The sequence below is a fragment of the Apodemus sylvaticus genome, chromosome 10, assembly GCF_947179515.1.
Source record: "Apodemus sylvaticus chromosome 10, mApoSyl1.1, whole genome shotgun sequence".
Lineage (NCBI taxonomy): Eukaryota > Metazoa > Chordata > Mammalia > Rodentia > Muridae > Apodemus > Apodemus sylvaticus.
The window spans coordinates 36,909,423-36,937,323 of NC_067481.1; the positions used below are offsets into that span (position 1 = coordinate 36,909,423).

Here is a 27,901-nt window from a genome sequence, read left to right on the forward strand (position 1 = left end):
GATTGTTGGCAAGCGTGACCCAACTTCTGGTCCCTAGCATCACATAAAGGCCCCTGTATATCTCTAGTGCTGGGTAGACAGAGACTGGAAGATTTTTAGGGCATGGTTGTCAGCTAGTCCAGCCCAATTGATGAGCTCCAGCTATAAGGAGGACTTGTCTCAATAGTAAATTGGAAAACTGTTGCTACTTTGTTTCCAACCCAATTCCCCGGTAAAAGAAAGCTCAGTCATTTAACAAGCTACAAGCCTAGCTTGGGCAGATCTCCCACTACACTACTCTATTTCCATCTATATCATCCCATATAACTTGTGGTTTCTCCAGGCCAGAAGAGCTTTTCTCTCTGTGTGTTCATCCCCTGTAGCTCCTCCGCTTCCTGTTTATTCCCTGTAGCTCCTCCCACTTCCTCCTGGCCAATCATTGGCTCAAGCCTTTATTTGAAAAGTTAAGGTGGGGAGAGGGTTCACAAGGCAACTCCTCATCTGCAGCCCCTCCGAGGACTGGAATTAGCAACAAAATACAAGCCCAGGGATATCCACAACAGACTGGGCAGGACACCTGGTTTCATCCTTTGATACATGCACCTGTACACATTCATGCACACATGCCCAGGAATAGCACACACGATACCCAGACCAGTAATAAGTCTACATTTATTACACTTATAACACAGCACTGAAGTTGAGATTTTTATGCCTGTATGAAATTGAAATCTTGAATTTAAGGTGCTAGTTGTTACTTGTTATAATGATTCTTAAATTCTTCTGATAGACAAAAAGATACAGCATTTTGAAGAATAGAGTAAAAGCTCTTGAGTTATTCACTCACTCTCTAGAAAGCAGTTCCAAGGTACATTCACAAGTAGAAACAGTCATATGGCATCTGAGTCATATGGCATCTGAGCATATGAAAGTAGACAAATGAGGGTTGTTCATTTTCTAGTCTGTGTCTAGGGATTTGAAAATAAGGATCCATTAAAGTAATAGTGATAAGTTAATATGGGTAGTGTTTTATCAGTGGAAAGTGAAAATTACATAATTGCCAGCAGTAACTTTACAATTATAAACAATGTGTGTTTGTGTATATTTGTGTACAAAGATCTTTGAGTAGAAGGGTATTTTTCCTTCTATTTGAGGTTTTTAATGAGAAGTTAACTTATTCTTAACCAGGAAATGTCTTTTTAAAAATACCTTTTTTTTCCCCTAAACTATTCCGTGTATATCCTTTGTAGGTTGTACAGACAGCCTTGTCTGAAACTCAGGACCCAGAAGAAGTCTCAGTAACTGTCAAGGCTTTTATGACAGCAGATCTTCCTAATGAACTCATTGAACTGCTGGAGAAAATTGTCCTTGATAACTCTGTATTCAGTGAGCACAGGTATGCTGGCAGAGGATTGGCTTTCTCCATCTTTCCTTGTGGCCTGTCAGTGTGGGGAAGGAACAGAAAACAAGGGAACAGGCAGTTTTCTGGATTGTTACTCTGCTAACATGCTCTCTTCTCACCCTGTCCCTGAGACAACCCTCTAGTATCACAGTGGTGTTTCCTCACCATTGGTGACTTTTTAACCATTGTGGTTGAATGTCTTGGTTTCTTAAGGAATCTGCAAAACCTCCTCATCCTCACCGCCATTAAGGCTGACCGGACCCGTGTCATGGAGTATATTAACCGCCTGGATAATTATGATGCTCCAGATATTGCCAACATCGCCATCAGCAATGAGCTGTTTGAAGAAGCATTTGCTATTTTCCGGAAGTTTGATGTCAATACTTCAGCAGTACAGGTAAATCTTGAAAGTACATAAATTGAGATAGTGCCTATATCTTCTCTTGATGCAAGGAATGCTTTGTCTTGTGAGGGTGTGCATAGATTGCTATCACACTAGAATAATCATGAAAAGCTATCAGTTTAAATGTAATTATGTTGGGTGAGATCCATTTTACTGTAACACCAATTGAAAAATGTTACCCAGGTGTTGATTGAACACATTGGAAACCTGGATCGTGCATATGAGTTTGCTGAACGCTGCAATGAGCCTGCTGTGTGGAGTCAGCTGGCAAAAGCTCAGTTGCAGAAGGGCATGGTGAAGGAAGCCATTGATTCTTATATCAAAGCAGATGATCCTTCATCTTACATGGAAGTCGTTCAGGCTGCCAATACTAGTGGTAAGACTACTTGTCTATTTTTTTTTTTAATTCCATATATTCTTTATTTACATTTCAAATGATTTCTCCTTTTTTGGATCCCTGCTCCCTGAAAGTTCTTTAAGCCTTCTTCCCTCCTCCCCGTTCCCTAATCCACCCCTTCCCGCTTCCCTGTCCTGGTATTCCCCTACACAGCTGCACTGAGCCTTTCAGGACCAGGGCCCACTCCTTCCTTCTTTTTGGGCATCATTTATTTGATATGTGAATTGTGTCTTGGGTATTCCAAGCTTCTAGGCTAATATCCACTTTTCAGTGAGTGCATACCATGAGTGTTCCTTTGTGATTGAGTTACCTCACTTAGGATGATATTCTCCAGTTTCATCCATTTGTTTAAGAATTTCATGAATTCATTGTTTTTAGTGGCTGAATTGTACTCCATTGTGTATATATACCACATTTTCTGTATCCATTCCTCCGATGAGGGACATCTGGGTTCTTTCTAGCTTCTGGCTATTATAAATAGAGCTGCAGTGGACATAGTGGAGTATGTATCCTTATTACATGCTGGGGCATCCTCTGGGTATATGCTCAGGAGTGGTATAGCGGGCTCCTCCGGTAGTATCATGCCCAGTTTTCTGAGGAACCACCAAACTGATTTCCAGAGTGATTGTACCAGCTTGCAACCCCACCAGCAATGGAGGAGTGTTCCTCTCCAACACCTGTTTTCTCCTGAGTTTTTTTGGATTTGGTTTTTTCGAGACAGGGTTTCTCTTTATAGCCCTGGCTGTCCTGGAACTCACTCTGTAGATCAGGCTGGCCTTGAACTCAGAAATCCGCCTGCCTCTGCCTCCCAGAGTGCTGGGATTACAGGCATGTGTAAATTTCCTCCAACTCAGCAATCTGCCCAGCTTCTCCTGAGTTTTTGATCTTAGCATTCTGACTGGTGTGAGGTGAAATCTCAGGGTTGTTTTGATTTGCATTTCCCTGATGACTAAGGATGTTGAACTTTCTTTAGGTGCTTCTCCATGATTTGATTTTCCTCAGGTGAAAATTCTTTGTTTAGCTCTGTACCCCATTTTTTAGTGGGGTTATTTGGCTCTCTGGAGTCTACCTTCTTTAGTTCTTTGTATATCTTGGCTATAAACCCTCTGTCGGATGTAGGGTTGGTAAAGATCTTTTCCCAATTTGTTGGTTGCTGTTTTGTTCTTTTGACAATGTCCTTTGCCTTACAAAAACTCAGTAAATTTATGAGTTCCTATTTGTCAATTCTTGATCTTATAGCATAAGCTATTGGTGTGTTGTTCAGGAAATTTTCTCCTGTGACCATGTGCTCAAGGCTCTTCCCCAGTTCTTTTTTTTTTGTTTTGTTTTGTTTTCTCTTCCCCAGTTCTTGTCTATTAGTTTCATTGTGTCTGGTTTTATGTGGAGGTCCTTGATCGACTTGGACTTGAGCTTAGTACAAGGAGATAAGAATGGATCAATTTAGCTGGAGAGATGGCTGAGTGGTTAAGAGCACTGACTGCTCTTCCAGAGGTCCTGAGTTCAAATCCCAGCAACTGCATGGTGACTCACAACCATCTATAATGAGATTTGAAGCCCTCTTCTGGTGTGTCAGAAGACAGCTACAGTATAGTTATATATAATAAATAACTAAATCTAAAAAAAAAAAAAAAGAATGGATCAATTTGCATTCTTCTGCATGCTGACCTCCAGTTGAACCAGTACCATTTGTTGAAAAGGCTCTTTTTTCCACTGGATGGTTGTAGCTCTTTTGTCAAGCTCTTCTTGTCTTTGTCTTTGAGACCTCCGAAAAACTACTCAGGCAAGCATTCAGGTGTCTAACTTTTAATTGTACAGATACTCCCTAGTTACTTTCAGCCCAGCATCTTGATCCAGCTAAAGATGAATTGTATGAATTTAGAAAGTCCATAGAAAAAGTTCATTTTGTTTTGAGGTCTGATAAAATCCTGATAGAGCTCTGGTATTTAACTTTTAAGTGGGGAGAAGTATCAAGCAGTTTCGGGGCAATAATAATATAGAGACATGTAGTGGGTTTTATACTTTTAGGTATATCCACTTTCATATTTGTCATTCTAAGTAATGTCTCTTTGAAAATGGATTAAGCTGCTATGATGATGTATGCCTGCCAGTGAGGCAGGAGGCCTTAAACTCATGGACTACATAGGCTATGTACATAGCATGGCATTAAAAAAAAAATTGACAGGGGAAACTAATAGCATATCTAACGTATTTGGTTGGAAATATAAAATAAGGGTGCTAATTTATGGGCTTATTTCTTTATTTAGGAAACTGGGAAGAATTGGTGAAGTATTTGCAGATGGCACGCAAGAAGGCCCGAGAGTCTTATGTGGAGACAGAATTGATATTTGCACTGGCTAAAACAAACCGCCTTGCAGAATTAGAAGAGTTCATCAATGGGCCAAATAATGCTCATATTCAGCAAGTGGGTTTCCTGTTCCCCCACCCCTACTCGTGTGTGTGTGTGTGTGTGTGTGTGTGTGTGTGTGTGTGTGTTTAGTGGGATGCTTGCATAAAAGTGCATGTGAAGGACAGGACAGGTTCTTATTTTTATTCCTCAGGAACTATCCACTTAGGAAAGAAGAAAGGGTCTCTTAAGCTAGCTGGCCAGCAAGCACAAAGAACTGATCTACCTCTAGCTTGGTGCTGGGATTCCAAGCATGCATCACACCTGACTTTTTATGTGGGTCATGGGTATTAACTCTCAGCCTATTGTTTTCAAGGCAAGAACTTTTTGAGTTATTTCCCTAGCTCCACATTTTAACACAAGAAATTCAGTGATTGTGCAACTTTTATCACTCTGGCAGAATCAACATTTTAGGGCTATGAAATTAAACTTGTCTTAGGAGATAGATTGTATGTATGTTCTTTCATTTTATTTGTAATTTTTGAACTAGAATTCCTCAATGGCATGAAGGATGGGACCTTAAACTTGGTACTCCTGTCTCAACTTCTGGGTTCTGGATTACAGTATATTCAATTATACCTTTCTGTTCCTTCTGTTCCTTAGTAGTAAGATATGAATTTGGAAAAAGGATTGAGCTAAGACCTGTATTTTACTGATCATGGATTGCTTTTCCCCCCTAGGTTGGTGACCGTTGTTATGATGAAAAAATGTATGATGCTGCTAAGCTGTTGTACAATAATGTTTCTAACTTTGGACGCTTGGCATCTACCCTTGTTCACCTTGGCGAGTATCAGGCAGCAGTTGATGGTGCTAGAAAAGCTAATAGTACTCGAACATGGAAAGAGGTAATCTAAACCCAAGTTAGAATTAAGAAATATTTTATTTGAATTTTTTTTTCTGTTGTACTGTTTTTTTCTTTTTGCACTGTTGAAATAATTGCATATATTTACATTTGGGTTCTCATAGTGGAAAATGTTTATTCTAGGTCTGCTTTGCCTGTGTAGATGGGAAAGAGTTTCGCCTTGCTCAGATGTGTGGACTCCATATTGTGGTGCATGCAGATGAATTAGAGGAGCTTATCAACTACTATCAGGTGATGACTCCAGGCCTGTATGTGAATTAAAACCTTCGTACACATGTTCTCTCCTCTAATTCCACATTTCCTTTATGTAGGATCGTGGATACTTTGAAGAACTCATCACCATGTTGGAGGCAGCCTTGGGACTGGAGAGAGCTCACATGGGAATGTTCACAGAGCTAGCTATCTTGTATTCTAAATTCAAGCCACAGAAAATGAGGGAACACCTGGAGTTGTTCTGGTCGAGAGTGAATATTCCCAAGGTAACCAGTCTTCACCAGTGCCAGGCAACTCTAATAATTTAAAACACCATTTTCCTTGTTAAGCTTATAGCAGGAGTCAGATTTACATCTCCAGCCACTGGTCTTTGTGTGCAGGTGCTGAGAGCTGCAGAGCAAGCGCATCTTTGGGCAGAGCTGGTGTTTCTGTACGACAAGTATGAGGAGTATGATAATGCCATCATCACCATGATGAATCATCCCACCGATGCGTGGAAGGAAGGGCAGTTCAAAGACATCATCACCAAGGTGTGCATCACTCAGAAGGGTGTGCTCTGGAAGGAGAAGGCTCACTGAATAGAAACTGACATGTAATATGTGTGTTTCTGTTGTTAGGTGGCTAATGTGGAACTGTACTACAGAGCAATCCAGTTCTACTTAGAATTCAAGCCATTGTTGTTAAATGACCTGCTAATGGTGCTGTCTCCACGGCTGGATCACACCCGTGCAGTCAACTATTTCAGCAAGGTAACTGTTAAACTGAACTTTACAGTGAGGGTTCTCACATACTTGTCTAACAGTTCTCAACCATGGATACCTTTCTAACTTTATTTTAAAGGTAAAACAGCTACCACTGGTGAAACCATATTTACGCTCAGTTCAGAACCACAACAACAAATCTGTGAATGAATCACTGAACAACCTCTTCATCACAGAAGAAGATTACCAGGTGAAACCTTTGGATTCTTGTAAATACTTAACATCAGATTCGGAGTAGGTTTAACACTGACTTATTCTGTGGCAAAAGCTCTTGTTAGCCTTGATTTCTAAGGAGCAGGCATGTGGATGCTTAGGCCCTAACTAAATTCAGCAAGGTTTTCGGGATGGGTAAGTGTTTGGGTTTATGACAGTTTCCACTCTCTGGGATAGATATATTATATATATATATATATATTTTGATAAAACAATTTAATATGTAGTTCCTTCCCTTCTTGCATCCTGATGGCACATTCAAGAAACACTGACTGTTCAGTTAGTTTACTCACCCAACTGCTTTTGAGTGGACTCCACTGTTTTCTTGCCTAATGTCTTAATAATTGTTACTTAAATTTGCTCTTATGAAAGATAGCACATAAATAGAAACTGTCTAGGTTACTCTAATTGCATTTTTTCTTTCACTTCTTGGCCTTTGTGGGACTTGTCTAGTCTAGTAGTACTGGCAGGCTTGCCTTACAGGCATCAGACCTGAGTGTGTGAGGTATCTGTGTCTGTGTCAGCACACCTGGCTCAACATGATTTTCCTTTAGGCTCAAAGTCTAGTCTATAAGGCTGAACAATATGAATAGTTTCCTAACAGCATAAGTGCTTCTCTGCATTACATATTCTCCCAGTTTCATTGTCATTTATCAGTACTGGATATCTGAAAGAAAATTGCACCTTCAGAAAGTTGTACAATCCATTTAAGCATTTTATTTACTGTTTTAGAAGTAGATCAAAAAAGATTGATACCTGTATACAGGTTACAACTTGTGTAGCTTGGTCCTTGTGTCCTCCACGTTGTTACAGCTCATGTTGCCATCTAACTCCTTCCATCAGAATGAACTGTGTGTGGGACATAAATGTTAAACTGAAAGCTCTTAGTTGACTTCTGAATGGCTTTGTCTCTTAAGGCTCTGCGAACATCAATAGATGCTTATGACAACTTTGACAACATCTCACTTGCTCAGCGTTTGGAAAAACACGAGCTCATTGAATTCAGAAGAATTGCTGCTTATCTCTTCAAAGGCAACAATCGCTGGAAACAGAGTGTGGAGCTGTGCAAGAAAGACAGCCTTTACAAGGTTGGCAATGGGGGTGGGCTGTTCCAGCAATGGCATTTGGCAGTGTAACTCCCTTTTGTGAAGGTGGTTTTTAAGTCAGTGCCTTTATTTTATATATATATGTGTGTGTGGTGTATGTGTATGTATGTATATATATGTTATTATTATTTTTAAATTTTAGTGATGGTTTAAGTCAGCATGTGTGGGTTAACCTCTGTCTTTGATTGTTTCTTCCAAATAGGATGCAATGCAGTATGCCTCTGAATCTAAAGATACAGAATTGGCTGAAGAGCTCCTACAGTGGTTTTTGCAGGAAGAAAAAAGAGAATGCTTTGGAGCTTGTCTCTTTACCTGTTACGATCTTTTAAGGCCAGATGTCGTCCTGGAAACTGCATGGAGACATAATATCATGGATTTTGCCATGCCCTATTTCATCCAGGTCATGAAGGAATATTTGACTAAGGTAATGATGCTCAGAAGTGTATTCAGAACTAATATTCTTGAGGATATATAACATTCTACATGCATATTTTTCAAGTTTTTTCTCTAGTATAAATTATTTAGTTGACCATAAAATGTTCCTATTATATGTATTTTTTTTTCTTAGTAGCTGACATGATTAGGAAGGGAACTCAAGCTTTGTCAGTGTGTACTCTCTGCATTCTTAAATAATACTTTTTTTTAATATTTGAAATATTTTAAGATAGCATTTTAAAATTAATTGCTACAACTTAGATTTCCGTGTATTCCAGATTTGTTTGGTTCCCGACTTCATGTCTTTGCTGTTTCTTATCCATTGTATTATCAGCTCCCTAGTCATCACAAATTTTTGATAATCAAATATATAATTTAAAAATACTATAGGAAGTTTGCAATTAACCATGTTTCCTAAGTTCACATTAAATAACTAAGGATTCAGCCACCTTACAAAATTTGCTGTTCATCCTTGCAACTCTTTTTGATGTGAGAATAGTTCTTGCTTGCCTGGAGTTAACTAGCTTTATGCATAGAAAATTTAAATGATTTTAAGAGATCCATTTTGTCAGAGTAAATAAAGCTTGCAGTGAAGTTTCTCTTCTGCTCTCTTCAGCATGCCTGAGTACAGGGGACACGACTAACACCCTGCCCCATAGAGGTGTTTCCTTAGAAGACCATATAACTACATACCTTGTGTTGCTCTTACAGTTTTTAAAGGAGTCATATTTTATATGTAAGTTCAGTGTGATTAGAACAGTTGCCACAGCTTAGCCACAGGCGAAAGAAGCTTCTTTTCTTATGCATAATGCACCTTTTGAGACCTGGCTGTGTTAACCTAAATGCTGTCCATTTTACTAGCCATTAAGCTGCTTCCTTTCACACTGACTTAGCATAAATTCTTGTGCAGTGAGCTTTGAAGTTACACAGGATTCTAAGTTCTGCTTCCAAATGCCCTTGACTGCCACTCGCTCCTCCCTTTTTCAGTGGTTACATGTTTCTCCCCTGAACCTTTGATGCTGATTCTACCTTTTTATGCTCAATATGGAATTTGATTTTTTTTCTAAGCTGCACCTTCTGAATTCCTTTGCAGGTTGATGCAATAAAGGAAAAGGTGAAAGTTGATTCTTTTGCATCTTTAAGTCTGGAGGACTAAGTCTAAGGATTTGCATGATTTTTTTCCTTCCTTTTCTACACTGCTGCTGCTGCTTTCCCCCCCAATAAATTTTCACTAAGCCTCTGCAAGTCCCTTGAAACATAACTATAATAGAGCTGTAGGACATTAGTAGATGTTTGCTACTAATCGGCTAATAGGCTTTAGGAAGGGCAGGAGGCTAATCAGTAGTTGGTTCACAGTCTCTCTTTAATATATTATTAAAACTGAGCATGGTGAGTTTCAATATTAATTCCAAACTATCAGGAAATTTCTTTTCCCTGTCAGGGTATCTGGACCATACTAGGACTTTCTTAATATTTGAAATAAATTAAAACATCTTCTTTTTTTTTATTTTGTGAGCTTGCCTGACAGTTGTTGAATTTATATCTGTATGTACATGCCCTAAGAGGCCTTTGGAGTTCTGTGGGGCTGTTTTTGTTTGTTTGTTTTCTGGGTTTTTTGTGGTATTGAAGGACTGTGATCCAGTTTCTGATCTCTTGATTCTTACTAATTTTTTTTGCTGAAAGTAGATACAAGAGATACTAGCTGCTTCCGAAGAGACTTTCCTCATGTTTCTCCAGGTGTCCAGTTCTCATGGTGCTAGTCCATTTTTAAGAAGAGCCAAAATCGTTTCAATCTTGAGAGAGCCAAGCTTGCTGCAACTGTTGCTTAGCAGCCTGGATTATCTATGTGTATAACAAGGCAATATTAACACCTATCTGTAATCAGCATGCCTTCAAAACTACCAAAATTTGCTGTCAAGTTGATTCATTGGCTCATCATCCAAGAATGCCAAATTTAGGCCCCGTTTGGTTGCTGCTTTCTTCATTGGCTTATCTCTTTCCCAGTATAAACGAAATGAACTTTAAAACTTACTCCTGGTGTAAAATTATGGCTAGAAAGCGGTGGGGAAATAAAGGAGTGTTAAATTTTAAATGAATTTGGGTGGGGCCCATGCCTTGGGATCATGTTATTCAGACTGGAGTCACCACTGGAACTTAGGGCAAACCTGAGTAAATGCATTGTGTGTGAGACCCTTCAGCAGCTAGTAAGCAAGGCAGCTAGAAAGCGTGTGTGTGAAAAATGGGGAATTGAACTGCAGTGTTATGCGTTGTTTTAAATCAAGCATGTACAAGTCATTGCAATTACATCATACTACTCGGAAACATAGAGCATTGCTGTGGGCTGTGTGTGTTTCGAGGCCTGTATGGCACCAGTCATCCTCAGATCTCACTTCTTGCTTCAGTACTTTTGCCTTTTTTTCATGCACACATACACCAAGATAACTGACTGCATGTTGACTTTTACTCTGCAGCATATTGCAGTCTTTGTGGAAAAGCCTTTTGCATTTTAGTGGATTTTCAATATTACAAATGAAACTGATTTCAGAGATATGCTTAAATTTTTCTTTTTAAACCCAAGGATCAGAAACTTTTGTTACAGCTCTTAACAAAAGCTTGTGTTCATAAAACCTACTCCCGTTTTTCTTCTTTGTGCAGTCTAAATTGGGCTTAAACAAAAATTGGTTGTTCCTGTGCCAGAGGCTATCCCATTATATAAAAAAAATCAATATTTTTGTTTATGTTGCTGTTTCTCCTCTGGGATTTGTGCTCTTCTCCCTCCCTGTCTAAGTCAATGACTGGGCAGTTAGATAATGCTGGCTCTTCTAGTCTCCCATGTGTTTCTGTATCAGACCTGTGTTCAGTATTTAATCAGACATTTTTTTGTATGTGTCTGTATACTTCAAGATTTTTTTTTCCTTCAAAGTATGGGATTGTATTACATAGTGCTGTGGGGTTTTTTTTGTTTTTTTGTTTTGCTTTGTTTTGGTATTTTTTTTTTTTTTGGTTTGTTTTCATTTTTCTTCTATCTCTTAGGAATTAGACATAGACATCCATGTGCTCCCTTTATGACCCCTCTGTAGGTCATTCTCACACACTAGATAGGTCAGCAGCCCACGTGACCATGACGGCAGAGCTGTGCTTTAAATTCCACAGATGATAACTTTTGTTGTAAAATTGGATGCCAAATGGCGGTATTCACATGATCCTTACATTCCATGGTAGTCTTTTATTTGATATTAGGATAATTTGTAAGATATCATGTAGGCTATGAAATCAGAAAATAGTATGTTAAAGCAAACCAATACCCAAGATTACACAAGGAGACTTTCCCCACCCCCACCCCAAAAGCCCACAAACCCCCAAACCAAACAAAGCAAACCCATTTTCCTAGGGTAGACAGGCTACTGAAGCTTACTTTTCAAAAATTCTTTGACAAGATTAGATTAGACCTAGATTGCCTTTAACATAGAGTAATTAGAATTAAGTATAAAACAGTGTCTGGAGTTGCTCGGCTGGGACAGGTGCTTGCTGCTAAGCTTGACACTTGATTCTCTCTTGCGGGATCCACACAGCAGGCCAGGAAAACCGACTTCTACAAATTATCCCCTGACTTCCATATGCACATGGTTGTTGTCCCTTGCCTCTCAAAAAATACATCTAATTTTTAAATATTGTCCTAACCTCCTGCTTTTGTGTGTATTCAAAGGCACTATTTTAAGTTTCTAGTAGAACCCAGGTACTGCTTTAGCATTTTAAAAATATCTAGTTTTTAAACCGTTTTTCATGGACCGACATGTCTGCTCATATTCTGCCCCTCCCCACATTGTCCTTTGGAGGAACATGTGTGCTCTCTTCTACATGGTCATTCTTAGCACACATGGCCTTCAAAACAGCACATAAAACACTGAGATTTGAAAAATAGTTATAGAGAAAACCTGGCTCAGATGCCAACTTTTAAATTCACTTTGAAATGCAGATAAAGTATAAAGTCAATGAAAGTGTCTGATACAGAAGATTCTGTAACACCAGGGTCCTGTTATTTTTTTTTCTCTGGTGTGTTAGGGACTTACAGGACGAAATTCTTGTAGCTCATAGTAGCCCACGGGGAACTTCCAGCTTCTGTCAGCCCCATTTTCTAGAAGGAAATTCAAGAACTGATGATGTGGTTTGCTCCCTCTCCCCCTTAACTCTTAAAAGGATCTGGGTAATACCACTCCTGTCTTTCACTCATATACTTTTGATTAGCTAGTATATAATAGCCACTTATTTTTTTGGCTTCATTTAAAGTAAAAGCTTTCCTCTCAAAGTTGGGGCCAACTCAAGCAATCCTAGTTACTACTTAGAACCATTTACCATTAGTATTTCCATTTTGTCTCAGGCAACTGAGGAAAATGATGTTGTACAGTGAGATCGAATATGGAGGTGCTTGAGAATTAAGTTTCAGTCTGTAAACTGTGAGCCTCGGCAGGAGCTAGGCATAGTTGGCAAACAGCTTATGCTACTCAAATACTTACCTAGCCATTAGACTCATTTCACCTTTTTGTGAATCTATTCTCCTGGGGAAGGAAGTCTTGATGGTCTCATGAGTTCCTTATTACCTCTGATAGTGTGTATACTTCACTTGAAAAGTGGTTCCTTTTCACTTTCTCCTTCGCTCAGGCTGCATCCTAGCATGTCCAGTCTCAGCCTGGCGTGAGCTGTTATGGCATTTATAAATCCCTCCTTCCTGAGGGTTTATAATGACAGTGCTGAGAAACACCTTGACTGAAGTATGAATACTGCCATTGGATTTGAGAATGTTCTTGCCAGTCTGTTTTATTTTGACAGAATTTAACATACTAAGGCTTTTCCACTCTCTGCCATAAACCTAAGTTTGTAGTGCTTTTGAGGTTCTAACATGACTTGTTTTTCTCTAGGTGGATAAATTAGATGCTTCAGAATCACTGAGAAAAGAAGAAGAGCAAGCTACAGAGACACAGCCCATTGTTTATGGTAATCTGTCTCTTTTTAAGTTGAGAAGGCTACATTAGACCCTTCTTAAATGTAGCAAGCTTTGAAAGGGGCAAAACATTTGCTGAGTTAAGGAATAGTTCTCCCAGCTATGCACATTTTCTCTTGAGGACCATTTAAAACTCATTTTTATGGTACCCAATCTGATAGTCTTCCATGCATAGAATCTCTCAAAAATAGTCATTTAAAATGTCCTGGGCTTTCTAGTTGCCTGAATGATAACTGATCTATTTGTTCCTAAGTCACTAAGAAAGAATTCAGTTTTGGAAGAACCAGTATAACAAGGATGTCTTCAGTGTGCTTTACATAAAGAATGCATCCTAACTTTAAATGTAACTAGGACAGATAATAGAGGTTAGGTTTCCATTTGAGAACTTTCTAGAGAGATAGAGCATCCCAAACCCTAAAATAATGATTTAAAGCAGTTTGACTTCTTATACTAGCCTGTGTGGATTACTTTTCCTTTGCATCTCACACTTGGTGAACATTGGATTTGAGGAGTATGATCGAAAGTTTTATAATCAGGTTTTCTTTGGAAGGAAGTATAAAATTAGGACCATTTTGTCTCGGGCAACTAAGGAAAATGACAGTACGTGAGTCTTTATTATTATTATTGAAGGTAAACTGGGGGAACTTAGCGGGCAGGGTAGTTTTGATAAAGGACTAGGTAGACCTAAATTACATGAGATTTGACATTATTTGAAATAAGAAAAGATAGCTGTGGTTTTTCACTAAGTATCTGTGGACTGCTGGGCTTTCATGGAGTTTTAAATAGGGAGTTGAAATAGAGTTAGAATTTTCAGTAGTCCAGAGGTGATTCTTTGGTAAATCAGTTTCCATACTTGCTTACTAAATACAATTGTGGTTGTGCTACACGAAGGGGACACAGGGAACCTGTTTGTGCTAGGAGCGCGGTAGCATCCATTCTAGCGGGAGAGGATATGCAGGACTAGGGAGGTATTGTGTTTCTCTCTCTAAAAGTTCTTTACATGTCATGTTTTCTTTATGTGGTCAGCAACTATTTCAGCTTCATCAGCAAGTATTTGATAGAAGGTATATACATTCTCGTGTTTTTCATACCTAATGCATTGCCTATCTAGTGCATATTTGAATGTGGTTTTTTTATTGCTCTCTCTAAATTAGCGCTGGATTCTTTGCTAGAACCATATAAGGTTTCATTACCATTCAGATGTTTAGAATCAGATATTTAAATTAACTTTAACAACTTGTAAAGTTTTCTTGTGCTAAAATTTTGGTCACTAAATGTAATGTGTATTATGTGATAGGCTTGTTGGCAGATGTGTGGCCTGATGTCAAATGTGCATGTGTTACTGCTTTAAATACAGGATGTTGTGGCCCCTCAGCCCTGCTCCATTGGCTCTTTTAAGGCAGGAACCTTCTCAGGGCGAGACTGTGTTCCAAATTGGGACAGTCAAAAGTGCCTTCACACAACTTACTCAGTGGATTGTGAGTGTGCTGCTGGAGTGGGTAAGAGGATAGTGCCGGCCTGTGCTAACAGATTCTCCTCCTCTGTCACTGTAGGTCAGCCCCAGCTGATGCTAACAGCAGGACCCAGTGTGGCAGTCCCTCCCCAGGCACCTTTTGGTTATGGTTATACTGCACCACCATATGGGCAGCCACAGCCCGGCTTTGGGTACAGCATGTGAGATGGAAGCTGATCCTGTAGTCTCCTATTTTCATACTGAAGCATCGTCTACCCACTTCTCAGTTTATAGACGGGGAAACAGGCAACGTGTTCTTGTAACCTTTACTTCATGAAGGACTACTTTTTTGTTCTAACTATAGACTTGGATTGCCTATGTTAAAACTTTATTTTCACATTCCGCATCATTAGACCTTCTTTTCAAAGGGGAATAGTATTCATGTGGGCTTTTTCTCCCCCTCATTCTTTGAAGAACTGCTTACTATTCAATCGATTGTGAAGAACCTGATTTGCACTCTGTAGTGTTTAAAGAAACAAAAAAACTCTAATATTGAATCTCTTAAATTTAGTGTATGTAAACAGCTTTCACTATGTATTGTCTAAATGCATTTAAATCTCTTTTATTCAAAGAAAAGCTAACGTGAAAATACTGGTATGTGACCATGCAAGACTGTCAATGTCAACAAAGACAACACTAATCAGCATATCCTACATTGGATCACAGCGCTCTCCAAATTATTTGAAAAATGCATACAGACAACTTGCCTGATTTTTTTTTTTCCTTCTAACGAGTATAAAAGGCCCTTTCACCTATGCAGGTCCCCCATTATGCATATAGAAAATGCTAGTGTGTGTCGCTCACTTCATGTGTAACAGGTGCCCTCATGTTGTGCTGTATCCTGTGCTTTTTCTGTGGGACCATTCCATTCAGGAACAAAAAGCACCATGATTCCACACGTGTGTATTTACTAACCCTTTCCCTGAGGTTTGTGTGTGTTGGATATTGTGGTGTTTTAGATCACTGAGTGTACAGAAGAGAGAATTCAAACAAGATATTGCTGTTCTTCAGTTTTGTTTGTGGAATTTGAAATTACTCCAATTTAAAATAAATTACTGGACTGTGGAAATAACATGTAGAATTGAAGTTTTAATTAAATACATCTCAAACCATTAGAATCATGGTTTTCATAGTTTCATACTGGGTGCTGCTGGAACATTACAGGGAGGCATAGAGGGAAATTATGAAGAAGACACGCATTATGTCATTTATATTCCTGTAGTTATGAAAGATTATGCAGCAGTCAGGAACAGTGGGCTCCTTCTCACAGTTTCAACATTTTTTTAACCAAGTAGCACTCCAGGGTTTTATGCATTTCACCTAACTAAATAAAGTATAGGTATTACATTGACTTGAAATAAAGGTATATTTTTAAAAATAGCATGGTATTTCTTTTCAACTTAAAGGATTCCATTATTTAAATTTTCACCACAGAAGAGAATATTGAATTTACTTTGTTACAACTTAATTCTCTATAGTTACAGAGCATACTGCCTAGCTTATATTTGCCTAGCTTATATCTACAACTCTCATGCAAATTAGCATAAGCCTCACAAACACACCCTTAGCAAATTAGTGTTACTGTTAAATCAGTTTTCATTTGTCATAGTGAAAACGTGGGCTCTCAGGTACTGTGTTCTTAGATCTCTACCTACTCTCATAAGGAAGCAAGAGATATGTCAATCAGTTTATTCTTGACTTTTCCTGGACTTGAGAATGATGCTCTTTTTCCCTTCCTTAATAGAAGTAACTTGAAATATCATTTTATGGGTATGGGTGCTTTGCCTGTCTGTGTACTATGTATACAATGCCCTCAGAAGTCAGAGGAGGGGCTCAGATCCTCTGGGGTGGGAGTTAAGTTACTCTGTGGATACTGGGAATTGAACCTGGTCCTCTGGAAGAGCATCCATGCACTTAAACACTGAGCTGTTTCTCCGGTCCTACTCAACTTATTGTTTCCTTGGGATTTTTCCCAACAAAAATTCATCATGTACTGATCTGATGCCAGGTTGCCATTTAAGCCATCCACATTAGACAAGTCAGCAGGCTGCTGATTTATTTCTTCCCTACATACCAAGTAATTTTCAGAATTACTAGGCAGATTATAATTTTATGTGTATGGATGGGTGGTTTGCCTTCATGTTTTAGCGTATCATATTTGTACCTGAGGATCTAGTAGACCATTGCTCCATTCTCTCCCGTCTGTTAGTATTTTGATTCAGTCTCTGTATAGTCTAGGCTGGCCTTTGAACTTGAGATCCTTTTTCCCCCTCAGCCTCCTGCATGATGGAATTATAAGTATGCATCTCCTGTCAGGTTATCTTTAAATCACAAAATGCCTACTCAAGGCTTGGACTATGGTCACCATAATCCACCCACGTGGATGATGGTAAGTTAGTTGGTAATTATTTTTGAGTTTATCACTGGAGTGGGTTCTATACTAGGAAACTGAAAACAACTGCACTAAATAGTATAAATGTTGCTTGATCTGAAGTGGTGGGGAAGAGATAAATGGGAAATTCATGTGACAAGCTATGACAAGCTATATATGAAAATAGCCACTACATGAACAAATCTGTGGCTAACAACTATTTCATCATGGCCATTATTAGTGCAACAAGAACCACTTCTTGGTCTTTTCCCTAGTGCAGCCACGATCCTACTCTGAGACTTGATTGCCAAACTACTGAAGAGATTTAGTTGGTCATTTCTGTCAGTAACAGTAAAAAAAAAACAAAAAAACAAGAAAAGCTCTGTATATTAATACAGAAAACATGTTTTCACTACAGGGACAAAGGAGCCCTTGCCTAGCACATGAGGCATGAAGCTGGATCCCCAGCTCTGCAAAGCTTGTGGGGTTTCTTTGTATCATGATCCAATTCCAGCACCTTGCACATGGCAAGTGCTGTAACCCTTTAACACTGATGTTTGGGCTGGAGAAGAGACTGAAAAGTTTTCCAAACTTCTCCCAGTCGTTTTTAAAGTGGCTGGTATATTTAGTATTTGAGGAAATGTCTATCAAACACTAAGGTTTGGAGCAGTTATAGACCTTTTGTCTTGTTCTGGAAACAAGAATCTTACTGTTGACCTGGAACTTGTAGACATCTGAAGGAATGAGTCACGCCTTGCTTGTTTAAGGATTAGTTGGTCTTTAATGTCTATTTTCTATGTGGACTCATGTGACAGCTTCCTCTTTCTGGTTCCAGAGATCAAACTCAGGTGGTCAGCCTTTACCCACTGAGCCAACTGAACAGCCCTAATTTCATTTGTTAAGCTTTAATTTTAATTATACATGTGTTAACATACTTACGTAGGTTTGTTAACGTAACGTGGAGGCCTTAAAAGTGTTGGATCCTCTGAAACAGGTAGTCATGAGTCAGAAATCAAACATGGATTTTCTGTAAGATTTTAACTTGAGTTCTTACAAGGTAAAAACGTTCTATGAAATTAACTGAGCTCACAAACTAGACACTAGCCTTTTAGACAAAGACATGAACACAAAGAGTCATAGGTAAAAAAATTTCAATAATTTTTTATTTGCTGAGAATTTCAAACAAGTACACAGTGTACTCTGAGCCTAGCACCCCAGCCCTCACTCATCCCCCCATCAGGTTAAAATCTGCCTCATAACAGTGCGGTTTAAGCAATGCTGACATGCAGGACCATCTACAGGAGCACAGGCCACCTACCAAGGAGCATTTCCATGAAAGACTTACTATTGCTCAGCTTTTGGTTCCCAAAGCCCCTACCTATGCTGGAAAAAAAAATACTGTTCTTTTTAACTGCTTCATCAGGACAAGTGAAACTTTACTGTGAATGCAAGGCTGGGAAAGATATGATGGTTACTTGTTCATGTAGATCATCAAACACTAGAGAAAAGATCCCTTTCATTCAAGCTAATGAAAACAGTTACTCCTTGGGCTTGGCAGAGTATGCTTTGAGAACTACTCTGTAAGTCCTATGAAGAAGTCTACACCAAGAACAGGTGAACCAGAAAAATACCGTGACTTGTCATCAGAATTAACAAGTTTTACTGAGTCCTTGTAGGTAAGCCCTAGCTTATTACAGGTCCTTGAATCAGCCATCCTGCTGGGAATCTAGTTTTTTAGTGTGGAACCATTTGTCTGCAGCAAGCCTCATAAATTACCTGAGTCATAACCATGTATTTAAGACTGAGTTCAACTCAAGTTACACGTGGTTGCATCACTTGACTCCTGTATAAACATTCTGTCTAGAAACTGTCGCTACTGTGGCGTCATTCAGTGTTGTGATCACTCCTGAACCATTTATGCTTCTGTAGGATAAAAATGCAGAAAGCATTTTAACTTGGAGCCTGTCTACAGTTTGTCTTCATCATTCTGCCTAGTTCCCACTTACAGTCTTACTCTCCTTAACATCATTTATAGTTTTAAAGGATATAATGAACTTAGAAATCACTGTCAATCTTCTAGAAAAATAAATTCTAGCAAGACTGTCAAGAAAGCTTTCTGTAGGGAAGGCATGCTGGGGCATGCCTTTAATCCCAGCACTGGAGGTGGAGGCAGGAGCACCCCTGAGTTTAGGTCAGCCTGTTCCACAGTGAGTTTCAGGCTCAGGGATACAGTGAGAAAAAAAAAGTATTTAGTTCCCGAAATTTCCCGGAGAAACTGGCTGGGTACAACCAGTCCTTTAGTTTCCATAAATTCACACATTTCCACTTAGAAAATAGGTAAAGTTCACTTCACAAACTCATTGGTGACACTGTTGCAGTAAAGGAATTTTCATAGTTTATAGATTAGAACCCACTGTGAAGTATCTTAGCCGAAGTGGATTGGAAGAAATAAACATCAAAATGCTGAATAGATCATAAAATTCCAACTTTGAAGTAGAAATGAATTTAGAGAGTAGCTGGGTGTGATGGCTCGCAACTTCAGTCTCTCCCAGGGGAGGTCACGGCAGGAGAAATCCCACAGGTTCAAGATTAGCCTGAGCTACAGTATGAGACCACCTCAAAAACATCCAGCTAGTTAAAATCTAAACCAGAATTGCACAGTGGGTCTTTACAGTGGCCTGTTAATAATAAAAACAGGTTATCAGTCATTCAAAAAGTAGCAGAAAAAAATTACAATATGATTTCTAGAACTTCAAAAAGGCAAAGGACAACAGCAAGGTTTGAGAGAAGAGTAATAAACACACGAGGGCCCCAGTATACATAGGAAACAGCTTCCTGCTCACTGGGTGGCCTCACGAGCATTGTCTCACTTCCAATCTGTTCCAGACCCTGCCATTCCACAGGAGCTTTTAGAGAATGTATGTTTATTCTTGAGACTTACTTTGTATTCATGTATTATTTGGATTTATGAGGGTCTGCCTGCATGTATATGTATGCTGTGCATGCCTGGTGATTTGAGTGGGTGTTGGATTACCTGGAACTGGATCTAGATGGTTGCTGAAACTGAACCAGCATCCTTTGCAAGAGGAACAAGTGCCCTTAATCACTGAGGCATCTCTACCCCTTCAATAGTATTTTAAGCTCAAGATATTAATGGTCCAGTACATGATAGAGGAAGATGGGAACAGATTTTAAAGTGGGGCAAGAATTAAGCATTTATTGTTACTGACAGGTTCCATAGTCTTCGAACAGTATCACCATCAAGCAAAAGCTTATCTAGTAAAGTTTTAGGTGGCCAGTCACTTCATCAATTAGTTCCACTGGTCCTGGCCCAATTCCCAGGACAGTTCGAGAGCCTGGTTCGATCTGAGTACGTCCAGCATCTTGGATTAAGCTTACAGTCAGTCCCAAGGTTTTTGCATGGGTGAGTAACTGAATGAGGGCGTCTTCGTCTGGAGCTTTGACCACCACCTTGGGCTGGCCACAGTACTCCCACTCTTTGAGCACTTGAGGGTTTCTCCTTTGAGTCTGCTTGTAGGCAGAGACAGCAGCGTGAGAACACTGGGCAGCGACCTTCCCTTTCCCCATCTTTAAGTCAGTTCGAACCACAAGAATCATTTTGTATTCCCCACTCTCTCCCAGGATGCTTGCTTCAGTCCCCGTCTCTGTGTGTCTATCTGTCTCACTTGTTGAGTTCTGGGGGCGCATCCCAAGGTGGCTCCGGAGGCCCCAGCCCAGGCACATGCCACAAGCAACTCCAGCAGCCAAGCTTAGTGTACCAGGATGAACCAAATACTCCATAGTCAAGAACTTGGAGAGCATCTTAAGAGAAAAGAAAAAAAGGTGTTATCTAGAACTGAAGTTTCACAATATTTAGGTAAGTCACCCACAAGCAGCAAGCAGTATTTTAGAACCAAACTAAGTCATGCAGAGGAATAGTTTTGTTCATTTTGAACAATCAGCAAAATCTCTTCAGTTAAAAACCTAACTGTACTATTCAATCTTAAATCGTGTGGAGTAAAGGAAATGATGGCTTGGATAATATGCCTAAAGTATCCAAAGCAATAAGAAATAACATTCTTGGCTGGAGAGATGACTCTGCAGTTAAGAGCACTGACTGCTCTTCTGAGGGTCCCGAGTTCAAATCCCAGCAACCACATGGTGGCTCACAACCATCTGTAATGGGATCTAATGCTCTCTTCTGGTGTGTCTGAAGACAGCTACAGTATACTTACATATTAATAATAAATCTTTTAAAAAGTTAATAAAAAAAGAAATGTTTATTAAAAATAACCTTCTGCTCCTCTCTGGAAAGCAGTGCAGATCTGTGTCTTCATACAGTGGTTTTCTATCGCAGTAAATCTGCAGAAGGTACACTAGGCCACAAATCAAGATGCTGTGAGCAAACCTGCAGCATTACAAGTTAACATGGAGTAGGAACTTACCAAGGTCCTAACCCAACTTCGTGTTATAGCTGAACAAAATATCTGAAGCAGGGTTCTTAAACTCAATTGCGTTCTCTAGAAGTGTACTATCCTGCAGCCATTTCTCTTCTTCCCTCCCTCTGCAGGCTTCTACTCTCCAGTCCACCATGCCCTGCAACCCAGACAGGCCTTGAACTTACACAGTCCTCTCTCCTCAGTCTTCCAGTACTGGGGTTACAAGAACAAGCAACAAGCCCGGCTTGGATCCCTGTGTGTCATTAGTCTCCGTGTAGTGTGGTGTCCAAGCATTTGTATGCAGGAAGCGACCATTTTTACAGTGCTTAAGTGACACCCTGGGAACTAAGCATACACAACCTAAGTGGAATGTTTGGAAACTCTTATTTTATCAAAAAGTTCCCGTTTATCATTCATAAAATAAAGACATGTTAACATGTCAAATATTATAGACATTATAAATTATCAAAGATTTTCACTTGAGGATAGTATAGGAGTAAAATTATTTCTTAAAATATTTCACAGCTGGGTGGCAACCATGGTACACAACTGTTAATCCCAGCAATCCAGCAGATCTCTTGAGTTTGAGGCCAGCCTGATCTACAGAATGAGTTCCAGGACAGCCAGGGCTACTCTGAGATGAACAAAAATGAACAAACCATGGGCTAGAGAGATGGATCAGCAGTTAAGAGCACTGACTGATCTGAAGGTCCTGAGTTCAAATCCCAGCAACCACATGGTAGCTCACAACCATCTGTAATGAGATCTGAATACCCTCTTCTGGTGTGTCTGAAGACAGCTACATATACTAAATAAATAAATCGGTTTTTAAAAAAATGAACAAATCAAAAAATATAATTCACATACCAAACCTTGACATTCACACTATCATTTTAAAAATATTTTTCCTAAATAAGGTCTGTCTTTGTAGCCCTGGCTGTCCCTGGGACTCGCTCTGTAGACCTGGCTGGCTTCAAACACAGAGATCCACCTGGCTCTACCTCCAGAGAGCTGAGATTAAAGGTGTGCAACACTACTGCTTAGAGATAGTCATACTTTTAAACTATTCTGGGTGTTTTATTTTGCTTTGTTCGCTGATGATTTCTTTTGTGAGATGGTTTAACTTTATAGCCCACGCTGACCTTGTATCTGTGTATGTCTCCTGCCTCAGCCTCTTACTGACAGCATGCTGTTGGGCTAATAGGTCCTTGTCTACTTCCAGGCAAACAGTTGAGTCAAGATGGGATGCCAGCAAGCTGAGAAGCTTCTGCCCATCATAGGGAACCACCAGATAACTATGCACTTTACATTACAGAAGCAAACTTTGTAAATGCAATGGGGCTTGATCCAGGACCTCACCCAAGCTAAACAAGTCTTCTACCACCAAGCCCAGGTTTCTTTTTACCTTTTATTTTGAAACAAGGTCTCACTAAGTTGCCCAGGCTAGCTATGAACCTGTCATCTTTCTACCTCTTTCTCAAGTTGCTGGAATCACAAGCCTGGCACGAAGCTGCTGAAGCAACTAAAACTTACTGACAAACAAATGTATTGGGTAGAACAGTAATCCTCCACTAGATTATATTCCTATAGTACTGGAGTTAAGCAATAATAGCTTGAGTTCAGGCTTTTTTCTTTATAAGATGGGATTTCATTATTTCATATTATAATTCTTTTGCCTTAGCCCTGGGCCTCCCTGGTACTGGGGCTACAGGCATGTCCCACCACAACTGGCCCTGTTTTGTTTGGTTGTTTGTTGTGGTGGTGGTTTTTGAAAGTGTGTCTAACACTGGCCAAGTTAGCTTTGAACTCCCGGAAAGCCAAAGCCGACCAAACTGCTCATCTTCCTTCCTCCATTTCCCAGTCACATGTGCTGGGAATCAAACCCAGCATCTCATACATGTTAGACAAATACTCTACCGAGTCTTCAATTACAGTTCTTAGTCATATACAGATAAATACCATAAAACCCATTTATAGATCAGGTAGGCACATGAACTATATAGTTCAAAACTAGGACAGTTTATGGTTGAAACTTTAGATGGTTCAGCTATCTATTTAAACCTATGTGAATGAGTAATTACAAGTACGTAAGAGTTGGTATGTGGTTTGATTATTCACATGATTATATGATATAAGTATTCTTAAAATGAGAACGCATTTATAATATAAAGACTCTGATCTGGATGTAGGATTATTTAAAGCATAAATATTCTCTCAGGGATACCAGCCACATAGGGTTGGTGTGCTGGAGTTCTAAGAAAGACAACAATGCTCCAAGCTCCTGAAAAAAAGAAGCAACAAATGATGGTTGTCTGGATTATACTTGGTTAGAAGCATAGGCCTTTCAGAATGCTGAAATAAATACAAATGAGCATATAAAAGCCTGACTTTTCTATTAGATTAGCTAGGAAAATCAGAGAGAAAGATACAGAAATGCATATATAAAGAAATGCACACAACTTAGCAAGAATATATCTTTATAGTGTTTGAAGCAGAAACTAAAATCTGATGCCTCTTATTTTCTTAATGAAAAATGAAACATCAGATATAAAAATATAACAAAAGTTTGGAATAGCTATTAAGGTGAATGAAAAAGAGCGTGTCTAACAGAACTGTGAAGTATTTAGGCCTGGGAAACCATACCCTAAATGTACAACTGTACAGATTTCCCAAGAAGGATCCTCCCCAAGTCTAGGAATAGCAGGTGTCTATGATGGATATAAAAGGACACCAAGGTAGAAAGGAATTGGCAAGGGAATGCTTGAAAGCTCTCGCTCTGTCTCTCTCTCTCTGTGTCTGTGTGTGTGTGTGTGTGTGTGTGTGTGTGTGTGTGTGTGTAGAGCACATGTGCAAACAACAATGACAAAAATGTATGGAGGTCAGGACACTTCCTTAGGAATGTGCTCTCTTCTTCCACCATGTGGGTCCCTGGGATTAAATTCAGGTTTGTAGGCTGTCTTTACCTGGTGAGGAGGCAGTTCACTGATCCCCTTCTCCCCACCTCCACCCCTTCCCTCCCTCCCTCTGTATGCTAGGGGTAGACTTTAGAGTAGTGCTTCTCAACCTTCCTAATGCTGTAACCTCTTAATACACTTCCTCATTTTGTAGGGACCCTCAACTATAAAATGATCTCATTTTACCTCATAACTATTTTTGCTACATTATATGCCAGGAAACATAATGTAAATATCTGATACACAGATATTTGATATACGACCCCTGTGAAGGGGTCATAACTCACTGGTTGAGAACCACTGCTCTAGAACCTCCTGTATGTTAGGCAAAGAATCTCTGAGCCTCATCTCTGCCTCTGTTTAGACTGCATCTTGCTAGGTTGCCTGGGCTGCTCTTGTCATGATCCTTTTACCCCAGCCTTCCAGGTATGTATTCTGAAACCTAGCTCCCTTTTCATAATCTTGTCAAAGTACACATTGCATGCAGATTTTAATGAAGAAAGCATTCAACATCTAAAATGAAGGATGGGGGGGAACAGAGGAACTATGACCAAAAGAAGTCCAATACAACAAATATTTGGTAGTTGCCCGCCAGGTAGAATTAGGAGTCCTCACAATTTCACTAGGGTTGCACAAGGGGCTTAGGACATGGCCCTTTCCCATTAATGGGTTTTCCAGTGAGATTCCTAGGCAACTACTGTGAAGGGACATAGGCCTCAAGCAGTTGTTCATTGTTAGTATTTTTGTTTCCTCACAGGTGACAGCTTCAAACACCAGAGTGAGGGGTTCTTCCCTCTTTCCATGTCCCCACTAATTTTCTTTCTACCCTGTGTAGAGAGAATATCCTGTGTACTGCATGGATGAATCAAAATAAAAAATACAAAAAACTATGGAGTACAGGGAAGGGTAGAATAGAAGGTGGGACATCCCAGAGGCAGAAATTATTCTGGAATAGAGCCAGGTACAAGAGATTCACCTGGGAAGATGTGACGAGCTGGACCCATGGTACCTAAGCTCTGGCCAGCAGCCACGAGGCAGAATGCAGATTAGAATAATGGATTATAATAAAGTTATGATCTAGTCAGAGAAGATCCTAGCTATATGGCCAAGGTATTTGTAAATATACTTTGAATCTGGGTCTTATTTCTGAGCACTTGGGGCTGGAAGAACCAGGACCCTACTTCTACATCCTGCATCAAGATAAGCCACCTCATTTATTTCCAAATCACCATCTGTATAGGATGCTTTGGCTCTAAATGTGAACCCGAAGCTTCTGCTAGATTTCACCTCTTGGATCTTTCAAATATTCTTTATTCTTGTTTTGACTGAGTTCTTTTTCACCAAACCCAGGGTATTGATCACCCCATCTTTTTTGTGTTCTTGATTTAAGAAAACATGTCCTTTCCCTCCTGTGGTTACGATCATCAGTCAGTAAATCTGGTTGTACTTATTGTTCTATGCCTAGCCCAACTATCTCTACCTACAGTGTCTTAATTATTTCTTACTCAAAACTTCCAAAATTAGCTTTGCTATCTCCATCTTTGAGGAAGATGGTTAAGGGAGGCACATCCCAAGTTCAAGTCTGGTCTAGGCAATTTAGCAAGACTCTGTTTCAAAATTCAAAGTTTAAAAAAATTCAATTACTGAGGTATAGTTGCAAGTCAGCCTGTCCATTTTAAACTTAAAGCCATCTTATAGTAAAAACAAACTAGATTCATTTCTGTTTGTGATTAAATATGTTTTTCAACCTGTAACCTTAACTACAAATGCTTCTGAACTGTCTTTTCCTGGAAACAACTACACCTTTGTTTCCAAAGGCTATTATTGACCACTTGCAACCATGTCTTACTTCAGAGGGTTGTTACACGACCAACTTATTATGTTCATGTTCTGCTGCTGTAACACTGTCTCTATGTCTACCAAATCCCCCATTTGGAAATGCCCTACTTCTAAACTATAAAAACCCTTATCTTCCCCATGTCCAGTGCTGATCTCTTGAACACTGCCCTTTGGGAGAAATAGTCCGTGTAGACGAAAAAAAAAAAGTTTGCCTTAATTTAGCCATGATTTGGGTCAGTGGTCTTTCACCTCGAATCCATGGGATTAACAATAGCTTCATGGTAGAGCGCTTGCCCATCATGCACAACGTGTATGCACTGAAATACCAATTAATAAAAATACTTTTGACTCCATCTTTAGAATTCTTTTCTTTTCCTAGCTGGGCTCAATAATTCGAAAACGGGTATTTAATATTTATAGTGTGAGGCCTGTTCTCCATTTTTTTTTCACGCTAGGGCAGCATGTTAATGCCACCTACAAGAGGAGTCGTTGCTAGAGACTAAAATTCTGGGTTCTATCTTGGTTTCTTCTACCAAAGGTTTGCAGACTAGGCAAGGCAAGCACAAACACTGGGCGGAAGACAATATACGAAGTAGCTAAAAGGAGGCCGACTGCCGCATAAGATGATATTTTTCAGGAGAGACAGAAAGAGCTACACTACACTCCTTTCCATTGTCCTAGAAGGAGTCGAGGCTTACCTGGAGCACTTCTCGCTCACCTCGTAGATCTCCACTCCAGAACAAGGAACACGCTTCGCGCGCGCCACCTACTCCTTCCGGGTTTTCTGAAAAACTAGTTCCGGATCAAAAACTACGAAGCGCAGTCATCCTTCTTCTAGTCACTCCCACAGAGCCCGAACTGATAAAGCCGAACTGAAATCCCGCGAGGATCCTCCGGGTTGCCAAAAGGAGGGTGGAACCTTTCTCTTTTGGAGGCGGGCCTCTTAGAGGAGCCGGACCGGAAGTGACGCGAGCGAGTTCCGGTTGGCTGGAGCCCAGCGGCGGGTGTGAGAGTCGGTGTTGTGAGCCGCTTCTAGGATCCTGAGATCCGGAGAAGCCGGGGTCTGAGCGGGTAGGTGAGCGAAAGCGGGGAGTCGGGGCCCCAAGCCGAGGTTTTCCACAGCTCGGCTTCTTCCGCAGCTCTCGCACTTGGGTGATGCAGACACAGAACACGCTGGTTTCCACTTGAGATGTCTCAGGTCACTGCTGACTGGCTGTGTCAGCTGGCGGTAGCCAGGTTATATGGGACACTTCTCCGCGGTTGGTTACCGGGACACTGAACCCAGACACTCCCCACCGTTCGTTCCAGACTTGGAAGCCGTCTTTGGCTTTTACAGAGAACCCTACTCCCGGGCTGTCCAGAGCCTTGAGTTAAATGAAGAGGGGTCTTCGCTAGATGACCCTGCTGATTCTCAGGACCTTTCAATGGGGTGTTTCTCCTCTCCAGCTACTAGCGCAGTATGCTAAGTATATCTCCATGAAACGAAGGCATTCGAGTGTACTGACGGTGTAGAGTAGCCAAAGGAAGGGGCTCTTACCTCTTTACTGTGGACCCACTTAGCTCTTCCTCCGACTGTCATAAAAGGGCTCTTTGCTTTTTCCAAACCCCTGA

The 27,901-nt window shown here is 40.1% G+C and overlaps 3 protein-coding genes across 5 annotated transcripts in view; 2 read left to right on the forward strand and 1 right to left on the reverse strand.

Moving 5' to 3' along the window:
• The window catches only part of Cltc (clathrin heavy chain), a 64,698-nt gene extending 48,939 nt beyond the window's left edge, over positions 1–15,759 (forward strand). The window contains exons 19-32 of the mRNA XM_052194319.1: positions 1,230–1,375; positions 1,595–1,778; positions 1,968–2,160; positions 4,446–4,603; positions 5,266–5,430; positions 5,571–5,678; positions 5,759–5,926; positions 6,041–6,190; positions 6,278–6,409; positions 6,501–6,611; positions 7,552–7,722; positions 7,943–8,164; positions 13,092–13,167; positions 14,728–15,759. Of these exons, the coding sequence (XP_052050279.1) occupies positions 1,230–1,375; positions 1,595–1,778; positions 1,968–2,160; positions 4,446–4,603; positions 5,266–5,430; positions 5,571–5,678; positions 5,759–5,926; positions 6,041–6,190; positions 6,278–6,409; positions 6,501–6,611; positions 7,552–7,722; positions 7,943–8,164; positions 13,092–13,167; positions 14,728–14,852 (2,109 nt within the window). The 3' untranslated portion in view covers positions 14,853–15,759. The remainder of the gene's footprint in view (positions 1–1,229; positions 1,376–1,594; positions 1,779–1,967; positions 2,161–4,445; positions 4,604–5,265; positions 5,431–5,570; positions 5,679–5,758; positions 5,927–6,040; positions 6,191–6,277; positions 6,410–6,500; positions 6,612–7,551; positions 7,723–7,942; positions 8,165–13,091; positions 13,168–14,727) is intronic.
• Positions 15,760–18,192: 2,433 nt separating this feature from the next.
• Positions 18,193–27,159, reverse strand: Ptrh2 (peptidyl-tRNA hydrolase 2). Of its 3 annotated transcripts, XM_052194324.1 has the most exons (3): positions 26,989–27,159; positions 21,683–21,842; positions 18,193–20,880 (listed from the first exon to the last, which is right to left on the reverse strand). In XM_052194324.1, the coding sequence occupies exon 3, from the start codon at positions 20,878–20,880 to the stop codon at positions 20,335–20,337; it is 546 nt and encodes a 181-aa protein (XP_052050284.1). In that variant the 5' UTR covers positions 21,683–21,842; positions 26,989–27,159; the 3' UTR covers positions 18,193–20,334. The 3 variants fall into 3 exon arrangements, with proteins under 3 accessions (XP_052050284.1, XP_052050285.1, XP_052050283.1); XM_052194325.1 differs by lacking the exon at positions 21,683–21,842 and having other exon boundaries at positions 27,009–27,159; XM_052194323.1 differs by lacking the exon at positions 21,683–21,842 and having other exon boundaries at positions 26,989–27,156.
• An 89-nt stretch (positions 27,160–27,248) lies between these two features.
• The window catches only part of Vmp1 (vacuole membrane protein 1), a 102,669-nt gene continuing 102,016 nt past the window's right edge, over positions 27,249–27,901 (forward strand). Inside the window, exon 1 of the mRNA XM_052194321.1 lies at positions 27,249–27,361. The gene's annotated coding sequence lies outside the window, so the exon portion shown is untranslated. The remainder of the gene's footprint in view (positions 27,362–27,901) is intronic.

Coding starts and splice junctions, on each gene's coding strand:
- Ptrh2 (XM_052194325.1), bottom strand. CDS start 20,880: ATGCTCTCCAAGTTCTTGACTATGGAGTATTTGGTTCATCCTGGTACA.